The sequence below is a fragment of the Siphateles boraxobius genome, unplaced genomic scaffold, assembly GCF_051911475.1.
Source record: "Siphateles boraxobius isolate OS27281-9 unplaced genomic scaffold, OSU_SipBor_1 56, whole genome shotgun sequence".
NCBI lineage: Eukaryota > Metazoa > Chordata > Actinopteri > Cypriniformes > Leuciscidae > Siphateles > Siphateles boraxobius.
This window is the reverse complement of record NW_027509182.1, coordinates 7,440,784-7,465,326: the sequence shown is the minus strand read 5'-3', so window position 1 is coordinate 7,465,326 and position 24,543 is coordinate 7,440,784. Positions and strand designations below refer to the sequence as shown.

Genomic DNA, 24,543 nt, shown 5'->3' with positions numbered 1-24,543 from the left:
AAGCTTCACCAGCACAGTCGTTCATCAGTGAGCCACAACATCAAGCAATGCCTCACTGATTTCTATAGTACATGCTACGAATCGCACCTTATTACTGAGTATGTGCATTGAAACAGTAGGGCAGATACACTTCTGAAGAACAGATACTGATGTAAGTATTGATTTTTGTACTCGTACATCACACATAAGAGAATCCATTTTCTGTCTCCCGTGTCCCTTTATTAAATGTGTTCTTTACACATAGACATTTGTATTTAACATGTTTTTGATCAGACTGGGATGTGTAGAAGAAGCTGGTCTGTATATGTGCCAGAGATGTGGTTGGTTAAATTATTAAAGAAGGGAATATTTTTAGCCTTTTACTTGCCTCACACAAACATCATCCAAGCCTCTGTATGACAAAGTGGGTTCCACAATGTACGATCATACATTTATAACACATTTACATTTAAATGATATTTTCCTCTTGCCCTTCTGACTTGATTTAATGTGTCTACAGCATTTCAAAGTGGGAAAAATTCTCATACCTCGGCATAAATTACATTTTTGAGATAAGACACACAGTATCAAGACATACCTTAAAGGGATAGTTCAAGATCTCTCATTATTTACTTATCCTCATGGCTTTCAAAAAAATAACTTTTAATATTTTACTAGTCACTCTTTTTCATGCAATTACAATGAATGGAGACTAAAGATTTGATGCATCATGCTGTAACATACGACTTCTGCACTACTTGTTATTAATAAAAATAACATTTCAGAACCATATGGATCATTTTATAATACTTTTATGGTGTTTTGCGTCCATTTTTAAGCTTGAAAGCTTCCGTAACCATTCAGTATAACTGCATGGAAAAGAGTGACCACCACATTATTAAAATTTCTTTTTTGTATTCCACATATGAAACAGTCAGGTTTGGCACAACAAAGAGGTGAGTAAATGATGCTATTTTTGGGTGAACTATCCCTTTAAATACACAAAAGTGTCAAAAGAACAAAGACTTTTGTATAATTTGTGCCAGCGTACGGCACCTGAGCTGGGAAACACTTCTGCTTGCAGGTACTGGAAGATCCTTAAGCTTAGTAGGGGTTGGGAATTGAAAATCAATCCCAATTCTGGAATCGGATATGTAAGGTCAAGAATCAGATACTTGTTAAAAATGTACATTTTGATTCCGCTTATCGATTCCTGTGTGCACATTTTAACGTGGTTTTAAATCATTCAAGAAGATGCGAAAAAGAACTCAATTCGGCACTCGTGCGCTGTTTTCTTAGATGCGCTTATCTAGATCGCACACATAAAGCCACCTCTCATGTAGTGCACGAATATTGTTCTCTTTTGCGTCTTCTTGTGCTTAAACGGACAAATACATACAAAATTGTCAAAATATTCTCGTAAAACAAAGTCGGTTATGTCTTAAGTGAACTTAAACAGTTCAGAAAGAAAAGGTGTGTGTAACAGTATATTGGATTCGTGCAGTTCTTAAAGTGACAGCAGCCTAATATTGCAATCTGTGTCATTAATGCTCATCTATAACAAAAGAAAATCACTCACTGATCTTTACTAAATAATTTTAACTGTAACTTTAATAAGGATTAATCTATATTTTATTTATAAAAAAGTATTTATTTGAGCTATTGCTAATTTGCTTAATTGTATTACTGACTGTCTACTTATCTTTAATATTTGTAAAAATGTATATTAGTTAGTTGCTCTTTAGGCTGAATATTTTTGTTTATGTTATTCAGCTGAATGTTTTGCAAAAAAACACAGAATAAATATGTTTGATATCTAAATGCTTGACTGGGAATAGATAAGAACCGGAATCGATAAGCAGGATCAGAACTGAAATCGCTAAAATTCAAACAATAGCTAACCCTACTCATAAGCATAGAGGAGCGTCCCATGTTCTGTCCTGGCCGGAACATAAGCAATGACAGAAAGTGTACTAAAGTAACATTAAAGCTGATTTTTGTCACCTTCCACCAGCTTTTTGGCAGTTTGGATTTCTAAGATAAAAGGCAGAGATGTTGGTCGTGTTCTCTCAGTCCAAAAGGAGAGACATCAATTTGAAGGCTTAGGTAATGAAGCAACATGGACTTCCTGTTTTAAGATCACATCTGTCTGTCCATAGTTAAAATCCCAAATGTTAAATTCCTTGGCAAGAGGGTTATCACAGCTCTTCCAGCTGCCCAGACAATAACCGAGCTTCCATCGCTTGACAGATCCCATAAATCGCTTTACGATGGCCATTGCAAAAGTCCTCACATTAGGACGCATCGCTCTCTCCTGAGCGCCCGCTGGAAACGGATGGTGGCGTGGACGTGTTTGCAGCGGGCACAACCCATGCTGCGGAGAGCCTCTCCGAACAACAGTAAAACGTGCCAGTTGAACTTGGCAGAGCACTCCACGTATCCACACTTCCAGCTCTTTCGGACTAAGTCAGATACACTGTGTCGGGGGATGACGCGACCTCGCTGCAGATCACGCTTGTTGCCCACTATTAGAATGGGCGTCTCTCCAGAGCCCATGACTCTGTGGAAAGACACACAGACACAACCACTGTAAATCCAGAATGCAAAAACAATTCTACACAAAAAAGATGGGTCAAATCTTATTATATTCCACAGACACCATAGAAAAACCATTTTTGGTTCCCCAACAAAACTTTCAGTAAAAGGTGTGAAGAACATTTTCCACCACAAAGAATATTTTTTTCAATGTAAAGGTTCCATGGATGGAGGTTTTTATTAAAGGTTTAATGGGGTTCGATATATAACCCTTGGATTCTTGACTCAATAAAAAAATTAAAAAAAACATTATGCCAAAAAGGTTCAATATAAGGAGAAATGTCTTAAATGACTACATAATACTTTCATGTTTAATGAGTTTTCAATTTATTTTCAAAATTTCAATTTTTTTCTAGTGATAAAGTATGTTTACAAGCTGTTTAATTCATAACATTTGATTGAAATTAAAATTTTATTAAAACAAAATTAATTCATTAAAACTAAATCCATAAAATAAACCCTAAAAGGTTCTATAAATTATTTGACTGACAGAATCCTTTAAAGTTATATATAGAACCTTTTCTTCTAAAAGTGTATAGTGCCAAAGTTTATACTACAAAGTTTAGTCATTCTAAACAGTTTTGGTAACCACTGATTTCCTTTTTTTTTTGGACAAAACATTTAGCAAAATATCTTCTTTTATGCTTCACAGTAGAAAGAAAGTCACATTGCTTTGGAATGAAATGATGGCAGAATTTTTGTGAACAATGCCTTGAAAAGCGAATTAAACATTTGTATGTCAGGTCATCCTTATTTATTCCTGCAATTGCGGTTGATTGACTGAAAATTGTCATATAATAGTCAGTCGACTGTTTACTTGTGATGGCGTTGGGAGATATCCTGATACCTTTTTTTTTTTTCTAGTGGAGATTATTAAGGAGTTTGAACTAGGGATGCACAACATAACTACCATTTTGATTATCTGTTGATATTAGTGATTTTTTAAATTTTTTGGTATTTGGATGATTTTGGATAACAAAAAACAGTAAACAATTATGTATAATTATATATATATATATATATATATATATATATATATATATATATATATATATATATATAAAAGCTGTGACCTAGAGGTTTATTTTTATTTTGTCCCTCCTTTTGTTTTCTTTCTTTTTTTAGCTAGTAGAAGTTCTGAATGTCTGGTAACTTAAAAATTTAGTAGCCAAATTGGCCGGTGAGTGATCATTTTATTATCTAATTTTATGAATTTTTAGCAAATACCAAAATTAAATAAATTAATTTTTAACACTGTACATTATAATGGTTTTGGTTTAGTTTTTATTATTCCATTTTTATTTAGACAAAATAGAATTACACTTGAATTTAATTGGTTATCTGAATTCTTTTGGAACATAATACTATACCCATGATAAACCTTGCATATATGGGAACTACTAAATCAGACATGGTGCCTCATGACACTTGAGCCAGAATTACTAACAGATTACACCAGCGCAAACACTCTTGGTGTTAAAAAACTACTGTCAAGGTTTACTAAAGACACGCAGTGGAAAACATCAGATTAGACATCAGGTATTTAATGCAGGAACAGAACCACCCTGCTGTGATTGTATGTCTTTATGTCAATACAATAAAGCATTTGATGAAGTGGAATGTCTTCGAGAGGATCAATTTGGGCTGCAATTTCATCAGACTGATGCAACCATTTGAATCTCTACAATTGATCTTTCAGAAAGGTTTGGAGTAATCTGGTGTTAGCTCTCCTTACATCCATCTATTCTAGATGCTTCCACGATAAAGGCCCCGACCTGGTATTAAGATGTGTTTTATTCGATCGGATCACAAGTAGACAAGGGAGACATTCCTGTTTACACCTGGTGTTTTAATCCGTCTATTTTGTCCACTTTCAACCACTTCTGTCTTGATTTCTTCGAGAGGAGGGTCTATGGGCAGATAGATAAATGTATGGCCTTGGCTTTTTCAGATATTTGGATCTACTGGACCAAGTATGTAATTTACATATGAACACGACCGGAGACGATGGAAAAACATACAGAGAGCATCATCTTTCGTTTCTGCTCTGACAGCTGCGAGACCAGCCGAATGCTGTGAGTGTGTGTGTGTGTGTGTTAGAAATCAGGAATACTGAGAGAACATTGTGCTTGTTACGTTTTTCATCTTCAAACCAAACTTGGGTCTCCAGAAGACAAAGTTTAAATCCCGTCTGTATAACGCGCTTCCCATAATCTTCACACATTAGGTCAGTAGGCGGAGAGTAAACTGTCTTTTGTGGCTGTTTGAACACATTCGACCACATGAGCGTTTACACTACGAAAGCAATTCTGTCAAATACGTTTTCGTATACCTCTGGAAGTGGTCAAAAGTGGACAAGCTCAAAAAGTTTCAGACCCTGTTTACACCTGTATTTAGTGTCGTCCACTTGTGATCCGATCGACTGAAATGCATCTTAATACCAGGTGTAAACAGCCAAAGTGGCATTTCATGCATTAACATACATATTAGTGTAAATCAATGGCAACATCCTAAACAGCGGCATTCGTGTAGATGAAAGCCCTTTTTCCATCTTTGTAGAAAAAAGCCTTAGTACCTTTATCAAACTAAAAGTAATTTTCAAATAAAATTGTATTGTTGTTACCTTGAAGATGAAACTAAACATTAAGCTTGTTTATCACACGTCTTCTTCTGCAGGATAGATGTTGAAAAGATTAATAATATGCCAAAACTGGCATGTCATTTTTCCCTCACTCTTTCTTCCAAGATATAGAATCTATTGGTATTCTGTGATTGTTTTTTTTTAATATCACGTATTGCTTGTTTGGAGAGAAATTAGGCAAATGGTAGATTAAGTGGTCACTTCATAGATGCAGATAATGATCTCAGATCACAACACTGAAATGTTAAACATCTTTAATGGGCTTTGAAAGATTTGAATGATACACACATAAAAATTTAATTAATTTTAACATTTCTAATCATGACTTCTCATGGAATTCCATTAATCTTCAGCCAACTGAAGGTGCATAAATCATTTCATCACACCAGAGCATAGGAAGAACTATACCTAACCCTGCAATATTTGACATATGAAATAATAGTTATATTTTGAAATGTAACAGTTTATTGACCATCGTATGATACAGGGGAATATGAAGCTAATACTTAAGGAGGAAAAAACAACTAGCAAAACACCAGTACAATCCATTGAACGCACTACTATTGTTCTATCCCTCACATGCTTGTTGTTTTCATTCCTGTCAAATAAAAATAAAATGGCGCTACCCTGACTAAGGTCTATTAGTCAGAGAGAGGATTTTCAGCCTGTTGGTGTCTAGCAGTCTCTCGTATGTGTTGCGTGTGCAAACGGCTTCAGAGCAGGTCCGCAGTGACAGGCTGTCAAGAGTCGGGCTGTTCTATCAACCTCTCGTCCTGTCTCCAACAGAGAGCACACATCCCGGAGAGCAGCTTATGTCTCCACACTTATCTGTGTTCGAGATGACCTGTGCCTCTGACAGCTCTGAAAAAAGACAAATAGATTTCCAATTGTTTCACCTCACAGAGGCTTTCCACAGCGCTGCACCGGACTGTACTGGAAGGAAAGCCAAAAATAGACTTCTGCTGTGGAAAATACTGCGAATGGACAGATACAGTTCTGATGTGGAGTCATTTCAAAACGTAATCATTCAGAGCTGATCTCATGTCTGTTGTGTGTCTGTGTACTGATAAGAATATTGTGGCGTAAACACAATTAGCCCCAAACCTCCTCAGACACCGTACTGTCAGTCACCGCGTAACTCAGGGTCTTGAATTGACAGAAACCACCAGCATTGTCCATCAGTCATTGTGTGTGACGGCTCTGGTCTCTGAACCCTGACACAATCATTTCATTCTTAAACACAGCAGAGACCCTCCAAAAACAGAATTAATTTATTACCGCATTCATTCATCATTCATTCACAAACTCGATCTATTCTCTGATTCATTCATTTAGTCAATTTAGGAGTTCTAACTGTCAGTCTGGATTGCTGTGCAAAATCCAACATGAGTTGTGCTTCAATCTTGGACATGATCGGACTGAAAGGCAGGGACTATAACATTAACTACCATTGGGGACTAACATATGGAAGCTTGTTTCCAAAATGGAATAAAAAATAAAGGTAATTTTTTTTTATCTCCCAGTTCTGACTTTTTCTCACAACTACACCCACATAAAAACGTAATACCTTAAATTTCTGAGAAACCAAATCAGAATTGCGAGATTTAAAGTCACAGTTGGGAGTACGAATTGCGAATTTGCGAGATTTAAATCTCAATTGTAGGTCAGAATTGCCAGATATTGAATGTACTGAGGAAATAAGCTCTGACGAGGACAGTGATAATGATAAAAAACATCTGCTCAAATTGAACCCTTCCAAGCACCAAAAGGTAACAAAATATTCTTTATTTTATTTTATTGTTTTGTTATTATTAATGAAATATTAGGAGAGTTTTATACTATTTTGGCGGTTAGAGATCCATCCGTGTTAGATATAGAGTCTTTAAAGGCAAGAGCATGTAATTGATTGGTGAAACATTCATGCATTTAAAGGGATAGTTCACCCAAAAATAAAAATTAGCCCATTATTTACTCACCCTGAAGCCATCCTAGGTGTATATGACATTCTTCTTTCAGACAAATATAATCGGAGTCATATAAAAAAAAAAGGCTCTTCCAAGCCTTATAATGGGAGTCAATAGGTATATTTTTTGTTGGTCCATCTAGGCCAATCCATTATAAATAATGGCCTAGATGGACCAACAAAAAATATACCTATTGACTCCCATTATAAGGCTTGGAAGAGCCATTTTTTTTATATGACTCCGATTATATTTGTCTGAAAGAAGAATGTCATATACACCTAGGATGGCTTCAGGGTGAGTAAATCATGTGCTAATTTTTATTTTTGGGTGAACTATCCCTTTAAATGCATGAATGTTTCGCCAATCAATTACATACATACACATCAAGATGTTGGGTCTGGGAACACACCATTGGCAGGGCTCAATCCGAGGGCTGGGATAAACGGTTTTCTTTCAAATTCCCTCTGCACACAATAGGACAGCGCTACAACCGACCAGAGCAACGAAGAAGGTGACGTAGTCAGAGCGACGGACTTCAGTGCCATTCTTTGTTCTTTTCTCATAGAAAAGCTTAACTCCAAGTCTTCCAGATTCGCGGCCAAAGCCGATTTGAAAGACCGCTGTTCACCAGCACCAGCAGCCATCTTCTTTGTTTTCAAGTAGCAGGGAATTCACACGGTACCGTCACAACTCTGCCGTCATTATGTTAATCCCGCCCACCGATTTATATACGATGTGATTGGCCTGACTAGAATTTGTTTTTTCCAGCTCGCAAGCCAACAGAGATTTGCTAGACGACACTGGCTGCAAAATAAAATTTGCTGCCGCTAGGGTGCGTCTAGATTTCTAGGCTACCTGTTGTCACTTAGTCTCGTCTGTGTATATAGTTCTTCCTGGTCGGTTCTACATCTTTACTGCTTGCTATGTTTGGTACAAGTCTTGTTCATAAATAATAAATAGAGTTTGATCATTATCCGTCTTCTTCATCTTCCTGAACCAGCCTCACGCAGCCAAAGCGTGACAGAAGAACCGACCAGGACCTAAAAAGTTGGTAATTATCTGGATCATGTGCTGTGGTTACTCAACCACCGTCACCAGCCATCTTTATCGCCACATCTCCTATCTTCATCGCCACATCTCCTATCTTCATCCAGAGTCTAGAGTCTCGTCCCTCCGAGACCACCCTTCCAGAGTCTCTTCAAATCATGCCAGTCAAGCCCGAGCTTCTTCACGTCATACCTGTCATGCCTGAGCCTTCGTCTCTGGCCAAGATGGACGCCCCCACGCCTGAGCCCTCGTCTCCAGACAAGATGGCCGCTGCCACGCCTGAGCCCTCGTCTCCGATCAAGATGTCCACCGCCACGCCTGAGCCCTCGTCTCCGGTCAAGATGGCCGCCGCTACGCCTGAGCCTTCGTCTCTGGCCAAAATGGCCGGGCCACGCCTGAGCCTTCGTCTCCGGTCAAGATGGCCGCACCCACGCCTGAGCCTTCGTCTCTGGCCAAAATGGCTGCCGCCACGCCTGAGCCTTCGTCTCCGGTCAAGATGGCCGCCCCCACGCCTGAGCCTTTGTCTCTGGCCAAAATGGCCTCCGCCACACCTGAGCCCTTGTCTCCGGGCAAGATGGCCGCCGCCATGCCTGAGTCGGTTCCTGAGCCTGAATTTCCACCAACCAACCTCTCCCGCCCCCTCTCATCATCCAACTGTTATCCTCATCCCCTCTGGCTCCTGTCAGCCCCATCACTCGCCCTTACACGCTAGTGGAATGGTGGGCTTGCTGAGGGGCTTCAAATCCTCAGCACCATCTTGGACTGTGGATGCCTGGAATCCTATTCTAGCCACCGCGTCCAGGATTCAACATCGGCCCATCAATCCACTAGCTCACCCTTGGCTTCTACCTCCCTCTCCACCGTGGCCCATCAGTTCACCAGTTCCACCAGGCTCCCTCGTCCACCCTGATCCGCCTTGGTTGCTCATCCATCTTCCATCACCTCTGAACTGCACTCTTCTGGCTTCGCCTCGTCCCTTCGTTCCCCCGACTCTATTGGACTCCCCACTCCTTTCTGCTCCTTCTTGGTCCTCAGTCCCTCTGTCTTCACCGTGCCCTTCTGTGTCTCCATCTACATCTCAGTCGCCCGAGCCAGTGGCTTCCTGGTGTCCTGCTCCACCATGGCCCGTCTAACTTACATCTCCTCCCTGTCATCCTCCCCCATTGGTTCCGCCTCAGTCCATCATCGCCCTAGAACCCTTTGCCCATGACTCCTCCCTCCATCGGCTCCACCATGGGTCAAGTCTTCCTGTTGGATACACCTCCCTTCTGCCTGGATCATCTTCTTCTTCTCCCAGTAATCCACCGACCTTCTCCAGCCCTTCGCCCACTCCTGTTGCCATCCCTCTGCCTGCTCCTCCTCCTCCCAAACCCCCACCTCCCTGCCTTGGGGGGCGTACTGTCACTGTGAAACCTCTCTTGGACTTTGTTTTGCCTTCTGTGTTTGTGCACCATGTGTTTTCTTGTTGATCAGGGTTCACCTGTTACCTGTCATCATCCTCATCAGTCATCATCGCTCACCATGTGCACCTGTTGCCACTTAGTCTCCTCATTTGTGTGTGTATATAGTCTCCCTAGTTTCAGTTCTTCGTGGTCGGTTCTACGTCTTTACGACTTGCTATGTTTGGTACGTGTCTTGTTCATAAATAATAAAGAGTTTGATCGTTATTCATCTTCTTCGTCTTCCTGGTCTTCCTGAACGTGCCTTACGCAGCCAAAGCGTGACAAGGAGGGATTAATAAAGGCCTTCTGAAGTGAAGCGATGCGTTCGTGTAAGAAAAATATCTAACACTTAAAAATATTTAAAACTTTATCAACTAAAATAACTAGCTTCCTGCCGTAAATTATTAGTTATTTTATCAATTATAAGGCTTGGAAGAGCTAGGACATTGTTTAATATAACTTGTTTGTTCGATTGTATTCATCTGAAAGAAGAATGTCATATACACCAAGGAAGGCTTCAGGATGAGTAAATGATGGGCTAATTTTCATTTTTGGGTGAGCTATCCCTTTAAGGGTTAAAAATGCTGTCTATGTACTGAATGTTTTGGACAGCTACTGTAAATGGACACTATAAATAATGTTAACAGATCTCCATACAAACTTCATCTGAGATCAGGACAGGTGGCTATTGTTTTACCAAAGATTAATTTACTGTCTCTCTTGTAATTCATTACTCTAACAGGCTCTGTCTTATTACAGGAACGATTGACAGCGAGCGCTCTGACTTCTGTTGGTTATTAGCAGATCAGATCAGTGAATCGAACTGGCTCATCCTCCTATTGTGTGGTCGAGGCTGTGAGGCAGTGTCGGTCCAAGGTGACTTAATTGTGTTCTGCCTGGATCAATAAAACATGAATGTTTGTCACCAGAACTGCCTGTCTCAATGCTCAGGACTTGACGCAAGCGAACCATGACAGCTGACGCCATTGATTACGCTAAATCTGCCTGTGAGTGACAGCCTCAGCGCTGACGCCCTCGCTGACTGTTTAAGCCAATCGGTGACTAAGCTGAATTTAAATAATGATGGAGCATCACTGTTACTGTGTGTATTACTTTGATACACAGGGCATTTTAAATCCTTTAAATATAATATAATATCAAGTCAAATATATTTATATAGAGCACAATACACATTGTTTCAAAGCAGCTGTACAGAGAATCATGAGATTAATATCTTACAAATTTATATAAAGAGCTGGATGATACTACAGCTAAATTTAGTGATCAAGATCAGTTAATTGAGTTTAAATCAGATTCTTGCATTTAACTAATTTATTAGTTCATTTTACTCCTATAAATACAGTATTTAGTCTTGGATGGTTCAAGACACTGTATGACAAATTGGTCTCACATGTCACAACATTTCATTTGCACAAAAAGTGCAAGATATCCACAGAGATTGTAGTATATTGACTATAAAACACTAAGTTATTTCATCAGAGCTAAAAAAAAAAGGGGGTATTCCTTCACACAATAACATAATGATTTCAAGCAGCACCTTGCCAAAAGTTTTGACATATGGATATCAAGTAAAATAGTGAATGATATCAAAGAGATATAGTATGCAGCTAAAAACAGCCACAATTAGGCCTCATCATCAAACCAGCTCAGGGTACCAAGCAAAAGGTTTTTGAATTGGCTTTTGAAGATGACCTTTGCAATCAGCAGATGAGAAAAGAAGGCATTTCTGTTGATTTGGATCCAAATGATGAAGAAATGACCCAGTGTGCTGGCAGCCCATGATTACAGAAGAGTGAGCGTAATTACAGAACATTGAAGAAAAGAAAGGTTGAGAAACGTGCAGGAGATAAAGCGGAGCAGAAAAAACTGGGAATGGACAAAAAATAGAGAGAATTCAGGTATAAGCAGATAAAGCATAACAGGAAGAGAGAAGGGGGCAAAGATGTAAAGGTGTGAAGGAATAAAAAGAGAATTAAGCAAATATTCCCATCACGTACCTGGTCTCTAAGATCTGCTGCCGCATGCTTTTGACGTACTCAAAGCTGTCGAAACAGCAGATGTCGTAAACCAGAATGTACACATGAGCGCTCCGAATGCCTCGACAGCAAACATCTGACCATTCCTGCACAGACGGAGAGCACATTATCTAGCAACACAAGACCTTGATCATGTGAAACACAAAGTTCAGTTTACCCTATAAAGCCTACTGTATCATATTTGATATGCAAACTTCTAAGGCCTCTAAATTATAAACATAATCAAACCTTTGCTAAAAAAAAAAACCTGTAAACAACAGTTGCCTTTTACACCTGGTATTAAGATGAGTTTTGTTAGATCGGATCGCAAGTAGACGAGGGAGACACATTCTCGTTTACACCTGGTGTTTTAATCCGTCTCTTTTGTCCACTTTCAACCACTTCTGTCCTGATTTCTCCGAGGGGAGGTCTGATTTCTTCTTTTTTTAAGATCTTTCGATCTAACGGACGAAACAATCTCGCCCAATTAACATATGAACGCGTGCACAGAGACGAAGGAAAAACATACGAAGAGCATCAGCTTTCATTTCTGCTCTGACATGCACAAGAAAAGCCAAACGCTGTGAGTGTGTGTTAGAAATCAGGAATGGTGAGAGAACATTGTGCTTGGTACGTTTTTCGTCTTCAAACCAAACTTGGGTTTTCAGACAACAAAGTTTAAATCGAATGTGTTTTTGACTACCTCTGGAAGTGGTTGAAAGTGGACAAGCTCAAAACGCTTAAGACCCCGTTTACACCTGTATTTAGTGTCGCCCACTTGTGATCCGATCAACCAAAAACGCATCTTAATACCAGGTGCAAACAGGGCCCTATGTAATTATAATTCAAGGTAACCTCTAGCTCTCTGACATTAAACTCCAATTGAGAATATAATTATAAATGTTAAGTTATGAAAGAATCCTCTCTTCCCATTGCCACTAATTCAAGCACTGAATCATTGTGACAGCACTGAGAAAGAACAGTGAGCTGAGACAAAAGGCCTTACTGCTCAAGTGGCTCTTTTCTCCTTTCAAGCTGTCTGAAATCACAAGTGTTACACAGAAGCATGAGCTCTCAGGCGACTGGCTCATTATAAACCAATCTCCAATACTAACGCTCTTACTGAGCATAAACTCAGAGCCCATATCAAAAACACTGAAAACGTTGTGTTTAATTGACCCTTCATAAACCTCCGTCACCCTCGGAGACTGTTGCTGATCTAAATATCTCATAATTGTATGCCATGCAACTTTTATATAATGTCAATTTTGCATGTGTTTCATTGCAACACATATGTATATCTTCATAAAACTGAGGTTAACACTCCACTGGAGTCACATGGATTACTGTAATGATGGCTTTACTACCTTTCTGGGCCTTGAAAATGGTAATTGCGTTGAGTGTCAATGGAGGGACAGAAAGCTCTCAGATTTCATTAAAAAGATCTTCATATAAAAAGTCTTAAGGGGTTAGGAACAACATGAGGGTGAGTAATTAATGACAGAACTTTCTTTTTTGGGTGAACTAACCCTTTAAGTGCTTTCTAGAGTTATGTACTCTGATGCTGATGAGAGATGTTGATTGCAAATATGTTCAGAGTAAAGATAATGTTACATCTCCGGTAAACCGCCTCCTCGTCGTCATTGCCTTTAATATAGTCAGTCAATATAGACTAAAAACCTTACTGTCCATGAATAAAGTTTTTGATACGTTCCCATCAGTGTCAAAATCAAATCTACGCCCTTGTTTAGGAACCTCAAATGTGCTTTCTCTAAATGTGCTAAACTTTGTCCAGACACAAGGTCAGGTCAGAGTCATATTTTGTGGTATGTTGGGTACCGTACCTGCAGAGAGCTGCCAGGAAAGCTGCTGATGGCTGGGTAATCTGTGATCTGAAGGTCATGCACATGACCATTGAGCACTGCGGCAGAGAGATGCACCCGCCGTGTCTTACTGGACACCGCCACCTCACTGTAGTCATTGTGAAGAAAGCGCTTCACAATGGCCGTCTTGCCCACCCCCTGAGCTCCCAGCACTGCGATCCGAAACTGAGGGGACATCCCCCTGTTTCCGCCTCGCCCCCGGTGGGCCGCCCCACCCTCCCTGCTCTCGCAAACAGCTGGCCAGTGCATTCAGAGGGGCACATGGGCAGCACATAGTCCTGACTGAAGCGCAGAAAGCAGTGGTGGCCACAGCACAGTCCCATTCATAGGCCAGCAGTACCTGCAGAAAGAGAAGTGAAACAAGAGAGAGATGAAAATGACGAACACGAGCCCAACTCAACTAAAGAGAGAATACTCATTTGATATTATTCACTTCACAAACTGACTCAAAGATACATTTAAATAACATAATATTAATAATAATAAATGAGAAAAAACAAAATAATAATAAAAAATATCAATATTCAAATCGGGGACATTATTTAATTCCACATGTGCACTTGTAAAACCTTTGACAATATGTCAATATTTTTTGTAGTAGCCTAATCTAAGCATCTATTGTTTATATATCCTAATCTGATAATTACATTAAATATCACAATGTGTTTATGATATAAAGCACTTAAATGGGGTCAGGATGATTTAAATGGAGCATAGATATTAATAGAAAATGCCAGACATAGGCAAAAGACACGGGCAACAGCACCTGTGTGTGTGTGTGAACGAGAGCTATCTGCTGCAGGGGAAAGGATGCATGATGCTAATCCAATAGTTTACTATACATCTTCTCAGTTTCAATCTATTAAGTGATAAGACTAATAATACGACACAATGCTTATGTAATGTAATCTCTGCATCCAATAGAATAAAGACACACGTGTCATTTATTTACTTGTTCATTTTACTTTATATATTATATACGCGCAAAATTCCGTATGTGCTTCCCGTACTATATATATATTTAGAACGCATGACAGTTTATCATTCTCATAAAGCTTTTTAGATTTGAAACGCGCGACTGTCGGTGCATGCGTATCGCGCGCACAACAGCAAGACTTACCTTATGTACAGGTGAGTTGCATTCTTCGAGAGGTTAGGGCGGCTGAACACCTGCTCGATCGTTCCCGTCGCGTTCTCACTCTCTGATCGCATTCAGGTGCAGAAGTAACCCTCAAACTGTCCTGGAGGAATATCCTGCTCTTCCCGCGTCATGTAAACCTCGCGCACTGAACGGCGCGCGCATGTTCGACCGTGTTGTTAACAGACAGATAAATCAACGCTTGCGCGTAAAATCAGAGTGGTGGACCGCGTCGAGCACTCGCGGCTCACCGGGTCAGCGTCACAGGTTAATTGAATTTGAAAAAAAGCTGAGAGCTCTGCTTTGTCTATGGCAAGCCTTTTTAACATTTATTCCTAATGTTACTAATGCTTCTCTCTTTTTTATTATACTAGTGAGTTATCCATTAGTGACTCTATTTCAATTTCAATACTGTTGAATTATTCATTATAGCCTACTAGAACGTATACTAAAACCAACTAGTAGGCCTACTAATTCAATAAATATCTAGTATTAGGTCTACTTTTATAGTAGTTTTGCAAAACTCTAGTATGTAATAATAGTACTCTAGTAATCTAGTACTCATCTAGTACTATTATCTAGTAATCTAGTACTCATAATACGTAAATATCAAGTTCTGGCATGAAACTCTAGATGGCACAGGCTGACAGGTTTGGTAGCGATTGCATTGTCAGCTCCATAGCGCAGCTGATTGGTTGTTGTTGTATCAGCGGCTAATGAACTGCGGCTCAACATTCAAATACCCTTAAGGCCATTGCACACTGAGTCCGAAATTCGCATACGAAATTTTTGAACGTTAAAAAAGAAATTCGACCTCACGTTATGTCAATCACGCTTGCACACTGTCTCCGAAACTTTCGTCCATCATAAAAAAATTTGGATCGGGTTCAATTTTCTGCGTTTTTTTTGCATCCGTAGCAAACAGTTTGAATGGTGTTTGAATGGTTTTTTGACAATTTAGAGCCACCGAATCACGAATACGAAAAAACGCATACAAAAATTTCGGACTCAGTGTACGATGGCCTTTAGTGTTGTCGTTTGTGCTTTCAGAAACCCTCCACCTTCCCCAGCTCCACCTGTCTGCTACAGGGGTTTAATCGTGTTGTGCAGCAGCACCAGCATGTCCTGCATGCTAACAGCAATGCCTGTGAATATATTGGCAGTAGTAAGTCTCTGTACTTGCTCTGCAGCAGCAGCAGCGTAGCAGATCTATTCCGCCAAGACCATATACATTAACATCGCCTCATTCATTACCATGCCAATCTCTCCGAGAGTTATCATGACAGAACTGGTAATAATTTATATATTTCTTCCATGAGATTAGAGGTTCAGATGAACCATTTACTTAGTATGTATTCTAAACTATTCGTTTGGTACTAGTACTTATTTCTTAATCACTAGTAGGTGTCCCTATAATTATTAATATTTATTCCAGATCAAATTCTAAAAAAAATTCTGGTCATTTTAGTGATTCAGTGGTAGTTTTTGTGAAAACACATTAGGGCTGAAACAACGCAAGTTGATTATGTAAATACGTCGATTTGCGTAGAATGCATCACTCTGTTTGTTCACCACTAGGAGTAGACAAATCTTGTGTCTGAATTTTTCAATAAAAATGTAATCTGTAATTATTCTCAGTTCTTTGTAAAGCAAGGAATTCCTGTTGGTTACTCCAAAAGAGTTTGCAGTGGTGGCTGATGCAGTGCCACAAGGAGATCTTATGGTTTTAAGGGTTTTCTTTTTTCATACTTAGTGGATCCCTGTAAGACATATAAAAAGTGCCTTTAAAAAACAAGTTTTGTTTCAGGAGCAGTCTGTTTCTGTGCCATATCATTTCTTACTGGAATGTTTTTGTAAGTGATATTCCCTGGAAGAAAGTTTGGACATTACCTTATAAATACTTAAATACATACATAAATAATTAATAGATTTTACCCAGATAAGGGATTTAACACTATTCACAGAGACTAATGGCATAACGTAGGCTGAGTTCACACAGAATACGGAATATGGTTCTCACTACCAAATTTTGAGCTTAAAGTTATCATGAAATCAAAAAAGACATTTCTTGTTTATGGAATATTGCAGTATTTATTATAAATTACTTATCCGTGCACATCATTATTATTTTTTGATTCATGTGCCCTCGCAATCTTTAGGGGGGGGGGGGGGCAGATCAGTTCACCTCAAAATGAAAATTTCCTTATCATTTACTCACCCCACCCCAATGCCATTCAAGATGTTCATGTCTTTCTTTCTTCAGTGAAAAAGTAATAATTTTTTTGAGAAAACATTTCAGGATTTTTCTCCACTTAATGGAATTTAACGGTAACCAAATTGTTGAAGTTCAAATCAATGCAGTTTCAAAGGGCATTGAAGTGCTTCAAAGAGCTCTGCACGATCCCAGCTGAGGAATAGTGTCTTATCTAGTGAAACGATTGGTCATTTAAAAAAAAAAAATTTGTATATACTTTTTTACCACTATTGTTCATCTTTTGCTGGTCTGCGATGAGCCAGGCATTACATAACCACCTTTGAAAGGTCACTCTGGACGTAGGCGGAAGAAAAGTATTGGGTTTCAAAAGATTTAAACATCCAGGATACGCACACGAAAGGACCATTTTAAACAATAAACTGACACAAAGACATGAATATGTCATTCAACATACAATAAAATTCGAACGATCCTCCTTCTCCACGCTTATAAACAATGAGGCGATACTTCCGCCTACGTCCAGCGTGACCTTTCCAACATGATTACGTAATGCCTGGCGCGTAGCAGACCAGCACAAGACGAAGAAAATGTGCTTTTTCTTTTAGAAAATGACCGATCGTTTCGCTAGATAAGACCCTATTCCTCAGCTGGTGAGGACCTTATTCATCAAAGCCCTTTGAAACTCCATTGATTTGAACTTCAACAATTTGGTTACCGTTGAAATTCATTGCATGGAGAAAAATCCTGAAATGTTTTTCCTCAGAAAACTTAATTTCTTTTCAACTGAAGAAAGAAAGACATGAACATCTTGGATGGCATTGGGGTGAGTAAACTATCAGGACATTTTCATTTTGAGGTGAACTAATCATTTAATTGCGCTCATAATTTTTTTTGTTGCGAGCATGTCAACCACATTCTATAACCGAACTGACACTTGCAAATTGTCAGGACTTATAAAGTCTGCATTCTTGGCAAACATGCGCTGTAGGAACGGAAGCACACTGCACAGCTACTTGTCTTTCATGTCATATAATAGTCCTGTATAATCATGATGGGTTTACTCAAAGAGATGAGTTGCATTCATCTAAATATCCACCGGAGCTGCCTTTTTACACTCGTTGGTTATTTAAATTATCTGATGGTTGAAATCATGCCTCGATTGGACACATTTATTTAATAATGCTCTCTCAACTGTAATAAAACATCCCTCATCGCTCAACATTATAACACACATTCAATACTGTGTCTTACCACAATAGTTAGTTTTAAAGAATAAATGTTCAAATGGCTTGCCATAGTTGTCAGCAGGATTATGTCTCCTTGCGTAAATGCGCTGCGCGTCATGAGCGGCAAATACCAGAGAGTAAATACCAGCATGCGTTTGAAGAGCATGCGTTTGGAAAATCCATTGACATGCAGCACTTAAACACATTGAATATTACCTTGAAATCAATGTATACCCGTCACCCCCCTCTCAACGGCTTGTTTATTTGAGTGACTCAAATGATTGCTCATCGTCATTGCTATCTGAAAATGTAGCCTACACTCTTCTTTATCAACCGACTGTTGAGTACCGCGGCTGTCTCTTAGCAACCTAATCTTTTCTTCTGTTGCTAAGTAACCACGTGGTTCTTACCTGTTGGCTTCACATCCTTCTTACAATTCAAAATTGAGAAAAGTTGGGTCATTTTGAAAAATGAAATAAAATCAAGGATCTGTGATTTGTTCATTCTCTTTAACCTTTATTTAACTGACAAAAGATTTTCGAAGTTTTCACTGACTAACTTAAGTGCATTTCGTAAATATAAACAAATTTGGATTTTGATGGCTGCAACACACTCCAAAAAAGTTGGGACAGAGGCGTCTTTACCACCGTCACATCACCTTCCCCTTTTAATTACACTTTTTAAATGTTTGGGAATTGAGGGTACTAATTGTTGCATTTTTCCAAGTGTAATTTTTGCCCAATTAAGTCAGATACAAGACAGCTGCTCAACAGTCCGTGGTCGTCATTGCCTGATTCTTCTTTTCATGATGGGTCGTACATTTTCACTGTGTTTCGGATCATCTGTGATGACCTCGGGCTCAGAGAACTCAGCGCCATTTCTGCATTGAACAGATGTATAGCTTTCTCCGTAACGTAACAGAGATTCAAGTTGCATTTATTGATGCAGCGGTGGACTGTGTTATAGACAACATTTTTACAAAGAACCCCAGAGCACACGTGGCTGTATTTAACACGGTTTCTCATGTAATGCCGTCTGAGGGCTCAAAGGTCACACACATTCAACAGAGGTTTTCTGCCTTGCCCTGCATGTACTGAGATTTCTCTGGATTCCATAAATATTATGTGTGGTAGCCTAGATGGTGAAAGACCCAAATTCTTTGCAATCTTGCATTGAGAAATGTGATTCTCTCATGATATTTGGTGGTGAGCCATGACCCATATGCTCGCAAAGACCGAAATGCTCCTTTTACTCTCAATCATGACACCTTCACCTATTACCAATCCACTTACTGTGGACTGTTTCAAAAGAGTTTAACTTTAAGCTTTTCACTTTTATTTTACCTTTGTACCAACTTTTTTGGAGTCCGTTGTAGCCATCAAAATGTCTTTATATTTGCAAAACACAATTAAGTCTGTGAAAACTTTTATAATCTTTTCTGTGTACTTTTTTCAGTTAAATAAAGGTTAAAGAAAATGAACAAATCAAAGATTCTTGTTTTTATTGCATTTTACAAAATGTCCCAACTTTTCTGGAGAACAGCGGCTCAGTATTGTTTGAGCGGGGTTATGGTTCATAATCAATCCCATTTATTCTGCTAATGACTGAGCTTATTCAGGCCACAAGTCTCCAGGTGGCGATTACATTTACTTGCGTTTGAACAAGAACAGATTCCCAGTGGACTGAATCCACAAATTACCATAAAGACGTTGTTAATATTGAGCAAGTGACATGGACACAATTTATTTTGTCTAGCTATATTTGCGAAGCTAAAGCTACCGGCAAGGTTTTGAGAAACACGTGTTTCTGAATGAATCAACAAACTGGTTGAGTGATTCCTTCAGCGGCTCACTCGTACGTCCCCGTGTCCGAATATGACTCGTCTCTATATCCACCTTTTTCCTAACAAGCCTACTGCGTTTCAGATTTTGGAAGGAACTCCTGGTTTGAGGAAGTTTCACTCAATAAGACTAAAACAAATCATAAGGTTGCACTACAAATCGTCTGTCAGTTTAACTGAATGACCTGGAAATATTTCATGTTTATATATATATATATATATATATCCTTCATGTTTTATTTTCAGACGTCAGGTTTTAATGTGACTTGGTATAACAAGAATATCTACGGCAACCGCTGCATTCTTTTCCTCCTCATTCTTCTTAGTATTCCGCTGTAACAGTATGAAAAAAGACAAACACAGAGCATTTGTGGTCTGCTCTCCTGATTATTTATTAGACGATATATCCCATGAATAATTCACTGAAATGAACTCAAAAAAACCCAAGAATCTCTTGTTTTTCTCCCCGAATCTTCACGTCTCTTTCCAGGTTTGTTTTCACACGGATGCTTTAAAATGTAATTGTCTCTCCTCTTACTTCTAATTCATATTCGCAGTGTTTCCTGGAATTATTGTCTGTCAAAATTTCGCTTTGAAATATTACGTTCTAGTTAATGAACATTTTTTGATTATGATGATTACAGTGATTAACACATCCAAAATATTTCTGTGGAAATAATAAGGCTATTCGTGGTCTATTGTGGTAATATGTTAATGCTTTTACACTTTTAAATTTTCCTTTTAATGTTCGATTGTTGAAGGCGAGTAGAATCCTCCCATTCTTCCCCGTTTTTGAAAATACTTATTGCGTTCATAGAGCGAACCTTTGGCTAATCGTTTACAGTTTAACGGAAGTTACTCTCATAATCCACACAAAGTGGTAGGAAAAAACGTGGATATAACATGAGAAAAAAAAGTCGGCCTACATGAAATGAGTCCCTAAGTTTACCATCCCATGAGGTCATGACTCGTGATGATAATGCCAATATGGCAGATTCAGTATATCCAGGTTGTTTATAGCCTACTACACGCATGTAAATAAGATACTTTTTTAACAGTGCCAAAGTAAGTTCTTCTTTAAATTTAGACTAGAGTGACAGAACGCCATTTTGGACGCAGCGAGTCACTAGTCTGCTCCTGTATAAATACGTATTTTTAAATGAATCTTTTGAGTGAATTATTGAATGATTCACTCATAAGACATATTAAGTACAATTTGCCACCACCTATAGGCATAATAATGTAATTTACAGGAAAAGTTACTCGACAATATAGCCATAATTAAAAAAAAAAAAAACCAGTGTTTCTTCAGTTTTCTAGACTCCAAGGCCTTCAGTTGTCCAATACAAGGAGGCCACCCATGTAAGTTCATATATTTTCTCAGATTTTTCAGCTGTAATTATAATGAAAAAGTTGCTACTTTAAATTACGCAAACTTGCACTGTCAATAGATTAAAATAAGCACAATTCATTTTGTTATTCCAGAAGATCTAAATGCTCTTCTCAAACAATGAATATGCAGTGAATTTTCCAATTATTCATGATTACTGGATAAGGGGTTTTAAAATACACGACCAGTCAAAAGTTTGGAATTTATTTTTCTTTTAAATGTTTTCGAAAGAAGTCTCTTATGCTCACCAAGGCTGAATTGATTTGATCATTAAAATACAGTAAGAACAGGAATATTGTGAAATATTACAATTTAAAAGAACCAATTTCTATTTGAATATATTTTAAAATATAATTTATGTATTTATTAAATGTATTTATTCAGCAAGGATGCATCAAATTGAACAAACGTGATAGCAAAGACATCTAAAATCTTACAAAAGATTTAGATTTCTTGCTGTCCTTTGTGAATGCTGTTCTTTCAAACTTTTATAGTAATTCTGACTGTATTTCTGATTAAATAAATAAGTATACATGCACACTACACTTCATATTTATTATTTTAGCTAAGAATCACACTTTTAAATGTAGGAATGCTGAATAAAAAAACAAAATGACAGCTGTTTAAGTGTTAAAATAAAAAATGTTAAGCTTGTTTTGTCTCATTTCAAATAATTTTAAACCATCTTGCGGCCCCCTTTAGCCAACCAACCCCTTTTGTTGTGAGTAGCTGCAAACAACAACAAAAAAGATTTAAGTAATGTGCATCTATCTATCTATCTATCTATCTATCTATCTATCTATCTATCTATCTATCTATCTATCTATCATCCACCCATCTATCTTTCACTAGCGTTTAACATATATTTATATATATATATATATAAACACACATATATACATGTAAAACAAAAAGACAAAAAATTTAATTATAATTATTTTTAAATTATGCAGATAATATAATAATATTAAGTAAAATCTGAGAATTTCATAATGAAAAACATAACGAGGGTGCATGTTTGGGAGGCCAACACGGCTGACTTTATTTTGAATTACAACTATCCACAAAATAAACCTGGAGAAATTTAATCAGACTTTTTGTTGAATTTGTGCATGTCAGACTTCACATTTCATTACTAGGACGCACATTGACAGTATAAATCATAATCATTAAAACTCACATTTGCACATATAAAGGTTAATGTATTAATATTTCACCTTCTTATACAAGTGTTCTACTGGCAGATGTTTATTGGACACTGCTTACATGCAGGTTCACAGGCACATTAGCAACTATGGCAACAAAAAAGGTTCACATTTAGTCACCAGCACCACCATGAAGACTAACAAAGTTTCGGGGGACACGCTCAACTCTACTTAAAGTCCAAAAGTGATTCATCCTTGTATCGCATAGTCTACCTTATTTAAATTTTGTTTATTGCATCCATTTGTTAGCGTATTAGTTGTAAACCAAAGCTGAGCGAGGTTGTATAATAATAATGTGGAACAGATATTTCTAACACTCCAAAAACTACTGCACAAAACCTACTCACTTTCACAAGCACAGTATATCACATTTGGATGGATTCAGTCTGGGAATTAATATCAGATGACCCACTTATACAAGATTGATAGAAAACATGTTTTGAGTCTTTGTTTTTTGTATCACATTAAGTTGATTCGTAGCAGTTTCAACGATATAAAACATTGATGGAGTGTCGACGTGTTCAACAGTGGTTAAGCTGAACAAGATAGATAAAACATTAAAAGGAATCTGACGTTTTATGTTGGTCAAAGCATGCAAGGCTAATAGATAGCTGGCAATGTTGTACAATCGCATGAATCAGAGAACGCATGATGTATATCAAATACTTACTATTTTAGGGGATATAGTGATTTTTAAGTGGTTACCGTTAAAACTTTCAGAACTTCAGTTTAAAGATTTTACTCGTATACTTTTGCCTTCTTCGCATAAGATGACAAATAAAGGGCATGGGAAGGTGAAGTACTGACAATGCATTCAAACAATTAAAAAATATATAGCTGTGTTCCAAAATTCCCTTCGACACTATCAACAACATCAAGACATTTGGCTAGAACGGAACATGTGTGATTCACGCATAGTGGGCACATTGAGGAAACTGGTACCTATAGATGGATTTAAAATACTGGCAGAAAACATTGGAGAGCTGGATCCTCTGCCACAGTGGCTGGTTGGGGAGGAAGGGACAAATATGTAGAGAGAGAAAAAAAGGACGACAGAGACGTTCAGTTCTTCAGAATGGCATCGTACATCTGGTACACATACTGAGACACTTCTGGAGCCCTGCATTTCAGAGACAGCTGGAAGAGAAAGAAAAGCTATTTAAATGTGGATTCCTCTGATAAAAATTGTAACAACGTGCTTATTTGGGTACATAGTTATACAGAGTAAAAAACATTGGTTAATTTCATACAAAAAAAATCTAATATTGACATTTATTTATCATGAAAAATTAAAATGACAGGCAGAAATTGTCAATTATGGTTTCTAAATGTCTCACGATTCTCAACTGTTAATGCTCTCAGCAGCCACTCAACGTGGTCGACAAAATTGTTTATCATCTATTTTTAAAAAGGGGACATATTATGCTCTTTTTATTAAGTCCTATTCATTTTCCTTATTAACAAATAAGTCCTATTTATTAATTTAGACCAATTAAGTCTAAATTTCTATTAGAAAAAAACACATTATTTTCACATATTTGACATTGTTGCAACTCTATGAAGCCCCTCCTTCCGAAAAGCGCAATGTGCTCTGATTGGTCGGCTGGACCAGTGTGTTGTGATTGGTCAACTGCTAACAGTGTGTTTTGGAAACGTCACACTCCTTAACCCCTTAAGTTTCAACACACCAATGCAACTCAACCAGGCCTCATCCCTTTATTTTGCATATGCCTTGGGTGGGAATTATTTAGATGAGGAATACTGTAACGTATGTTCCCTGAAGAAAACTCAAGACTACAATGTTTCAGGGAGTTCAGAAACAGTGACACAGATATAGAGAATAACTCCCTTTGAAGTGACTTTGAGCGTTGTAACTTTGCAGACCTTTTTCATGCTCAAACAGCAACATTACACACCAAGGAAGTTGAAAACGTAAAAAAGC

General features: G+C 38.2%; 2 protein-coding genes across 4 annotated transcripts in view; both read right to left on the bottom strand.

Annotated features, from left to right (window-relative positions):
* Nucleotides 1–197: 197 nt before the first annotated feature.
* Nucleotides 198–14,988, bottom strand: rasl10b (RAS like family 10 member B). 2 transcript variants are annotated; one of them, XM_077206591.1, is made up of 4 exons: nt 14,708–14,988; nt 13,549–13,927; nt 11,687–11,811; nt 198–2,539 (listed from the first exon to the last, which is right to left on the bottom strand). In XM_077206591.1, exons 2-4 carry the CDS (start codon nt 13,834–13,836, stop codon nt 2,269–2,271), a joined length of 684 nt encoding a protein of 227 aa, XP_077062706.1. In that variant the 5' UTR covers nt 13,837–13,927; nt 14,708–14,988; the 3' UTR covers nt 198–2,268. The 2 variants fall into 2 exon arrangements, with proteins under 2 accessions (XP_077062706.1, XP_077062705.1); XM_077206590.1 differs by lacking the exon at nt 14,708–14,988 and having other exon boundaries at nt 13,549–13,786.
* A 7,425-nt stretch (nt 14,989–22,413) lies between these two features.
* The window catches only part of ap2b1 (adaptor related protein complex 2 subunit beta 1), a 45,860-nt gene continuing 43,730 nt past the window's right edge, over nt 22,414–24,543 (bottom strand). For both annotated transcript variants that reach the window (XM_077206586.1, XM_077206588.1), the window contains one exon: nt 22,414–23,738. In XM_077206586.1, the coding sequence (XP_077062701.1) occupies nt 23,664–23,738 (75 nt within the window). In that variant the 3' untranslated portion in view covers nt 22,414–23,663. The remainder of the gene's footprint in view (nt 23,739–24,543) is intronic.

What these genes read in the sequence shown, in the direction of transcription:
- rasl10b (XM_077206591.1), bottom strand. Translation starts at nt 13,836, where the DNA reads ATGCACTGGCCAGCTGTTTGCGAGAGCAGGGAGGGTGGGGCGGCCCAC. An exon ending in TTCCTGGCAGCTCTCTGCAG is followed by an intron (nt 11,812 to 13,548) that starts GTACGGTACCCA and finishes CCGTCTGTGCAG; the next exon opens with GAATGGTCAGATGTTTGCTG. An exon ending in CAGCAGATCTTAGAGACCAG is followed by an intron (nt 2,540 to 11,686) that starts GTACGTGATGGG and finishes GTCTTTCCACAG; the next exon opens with AGTCATGGGCTCTGGAGAGA.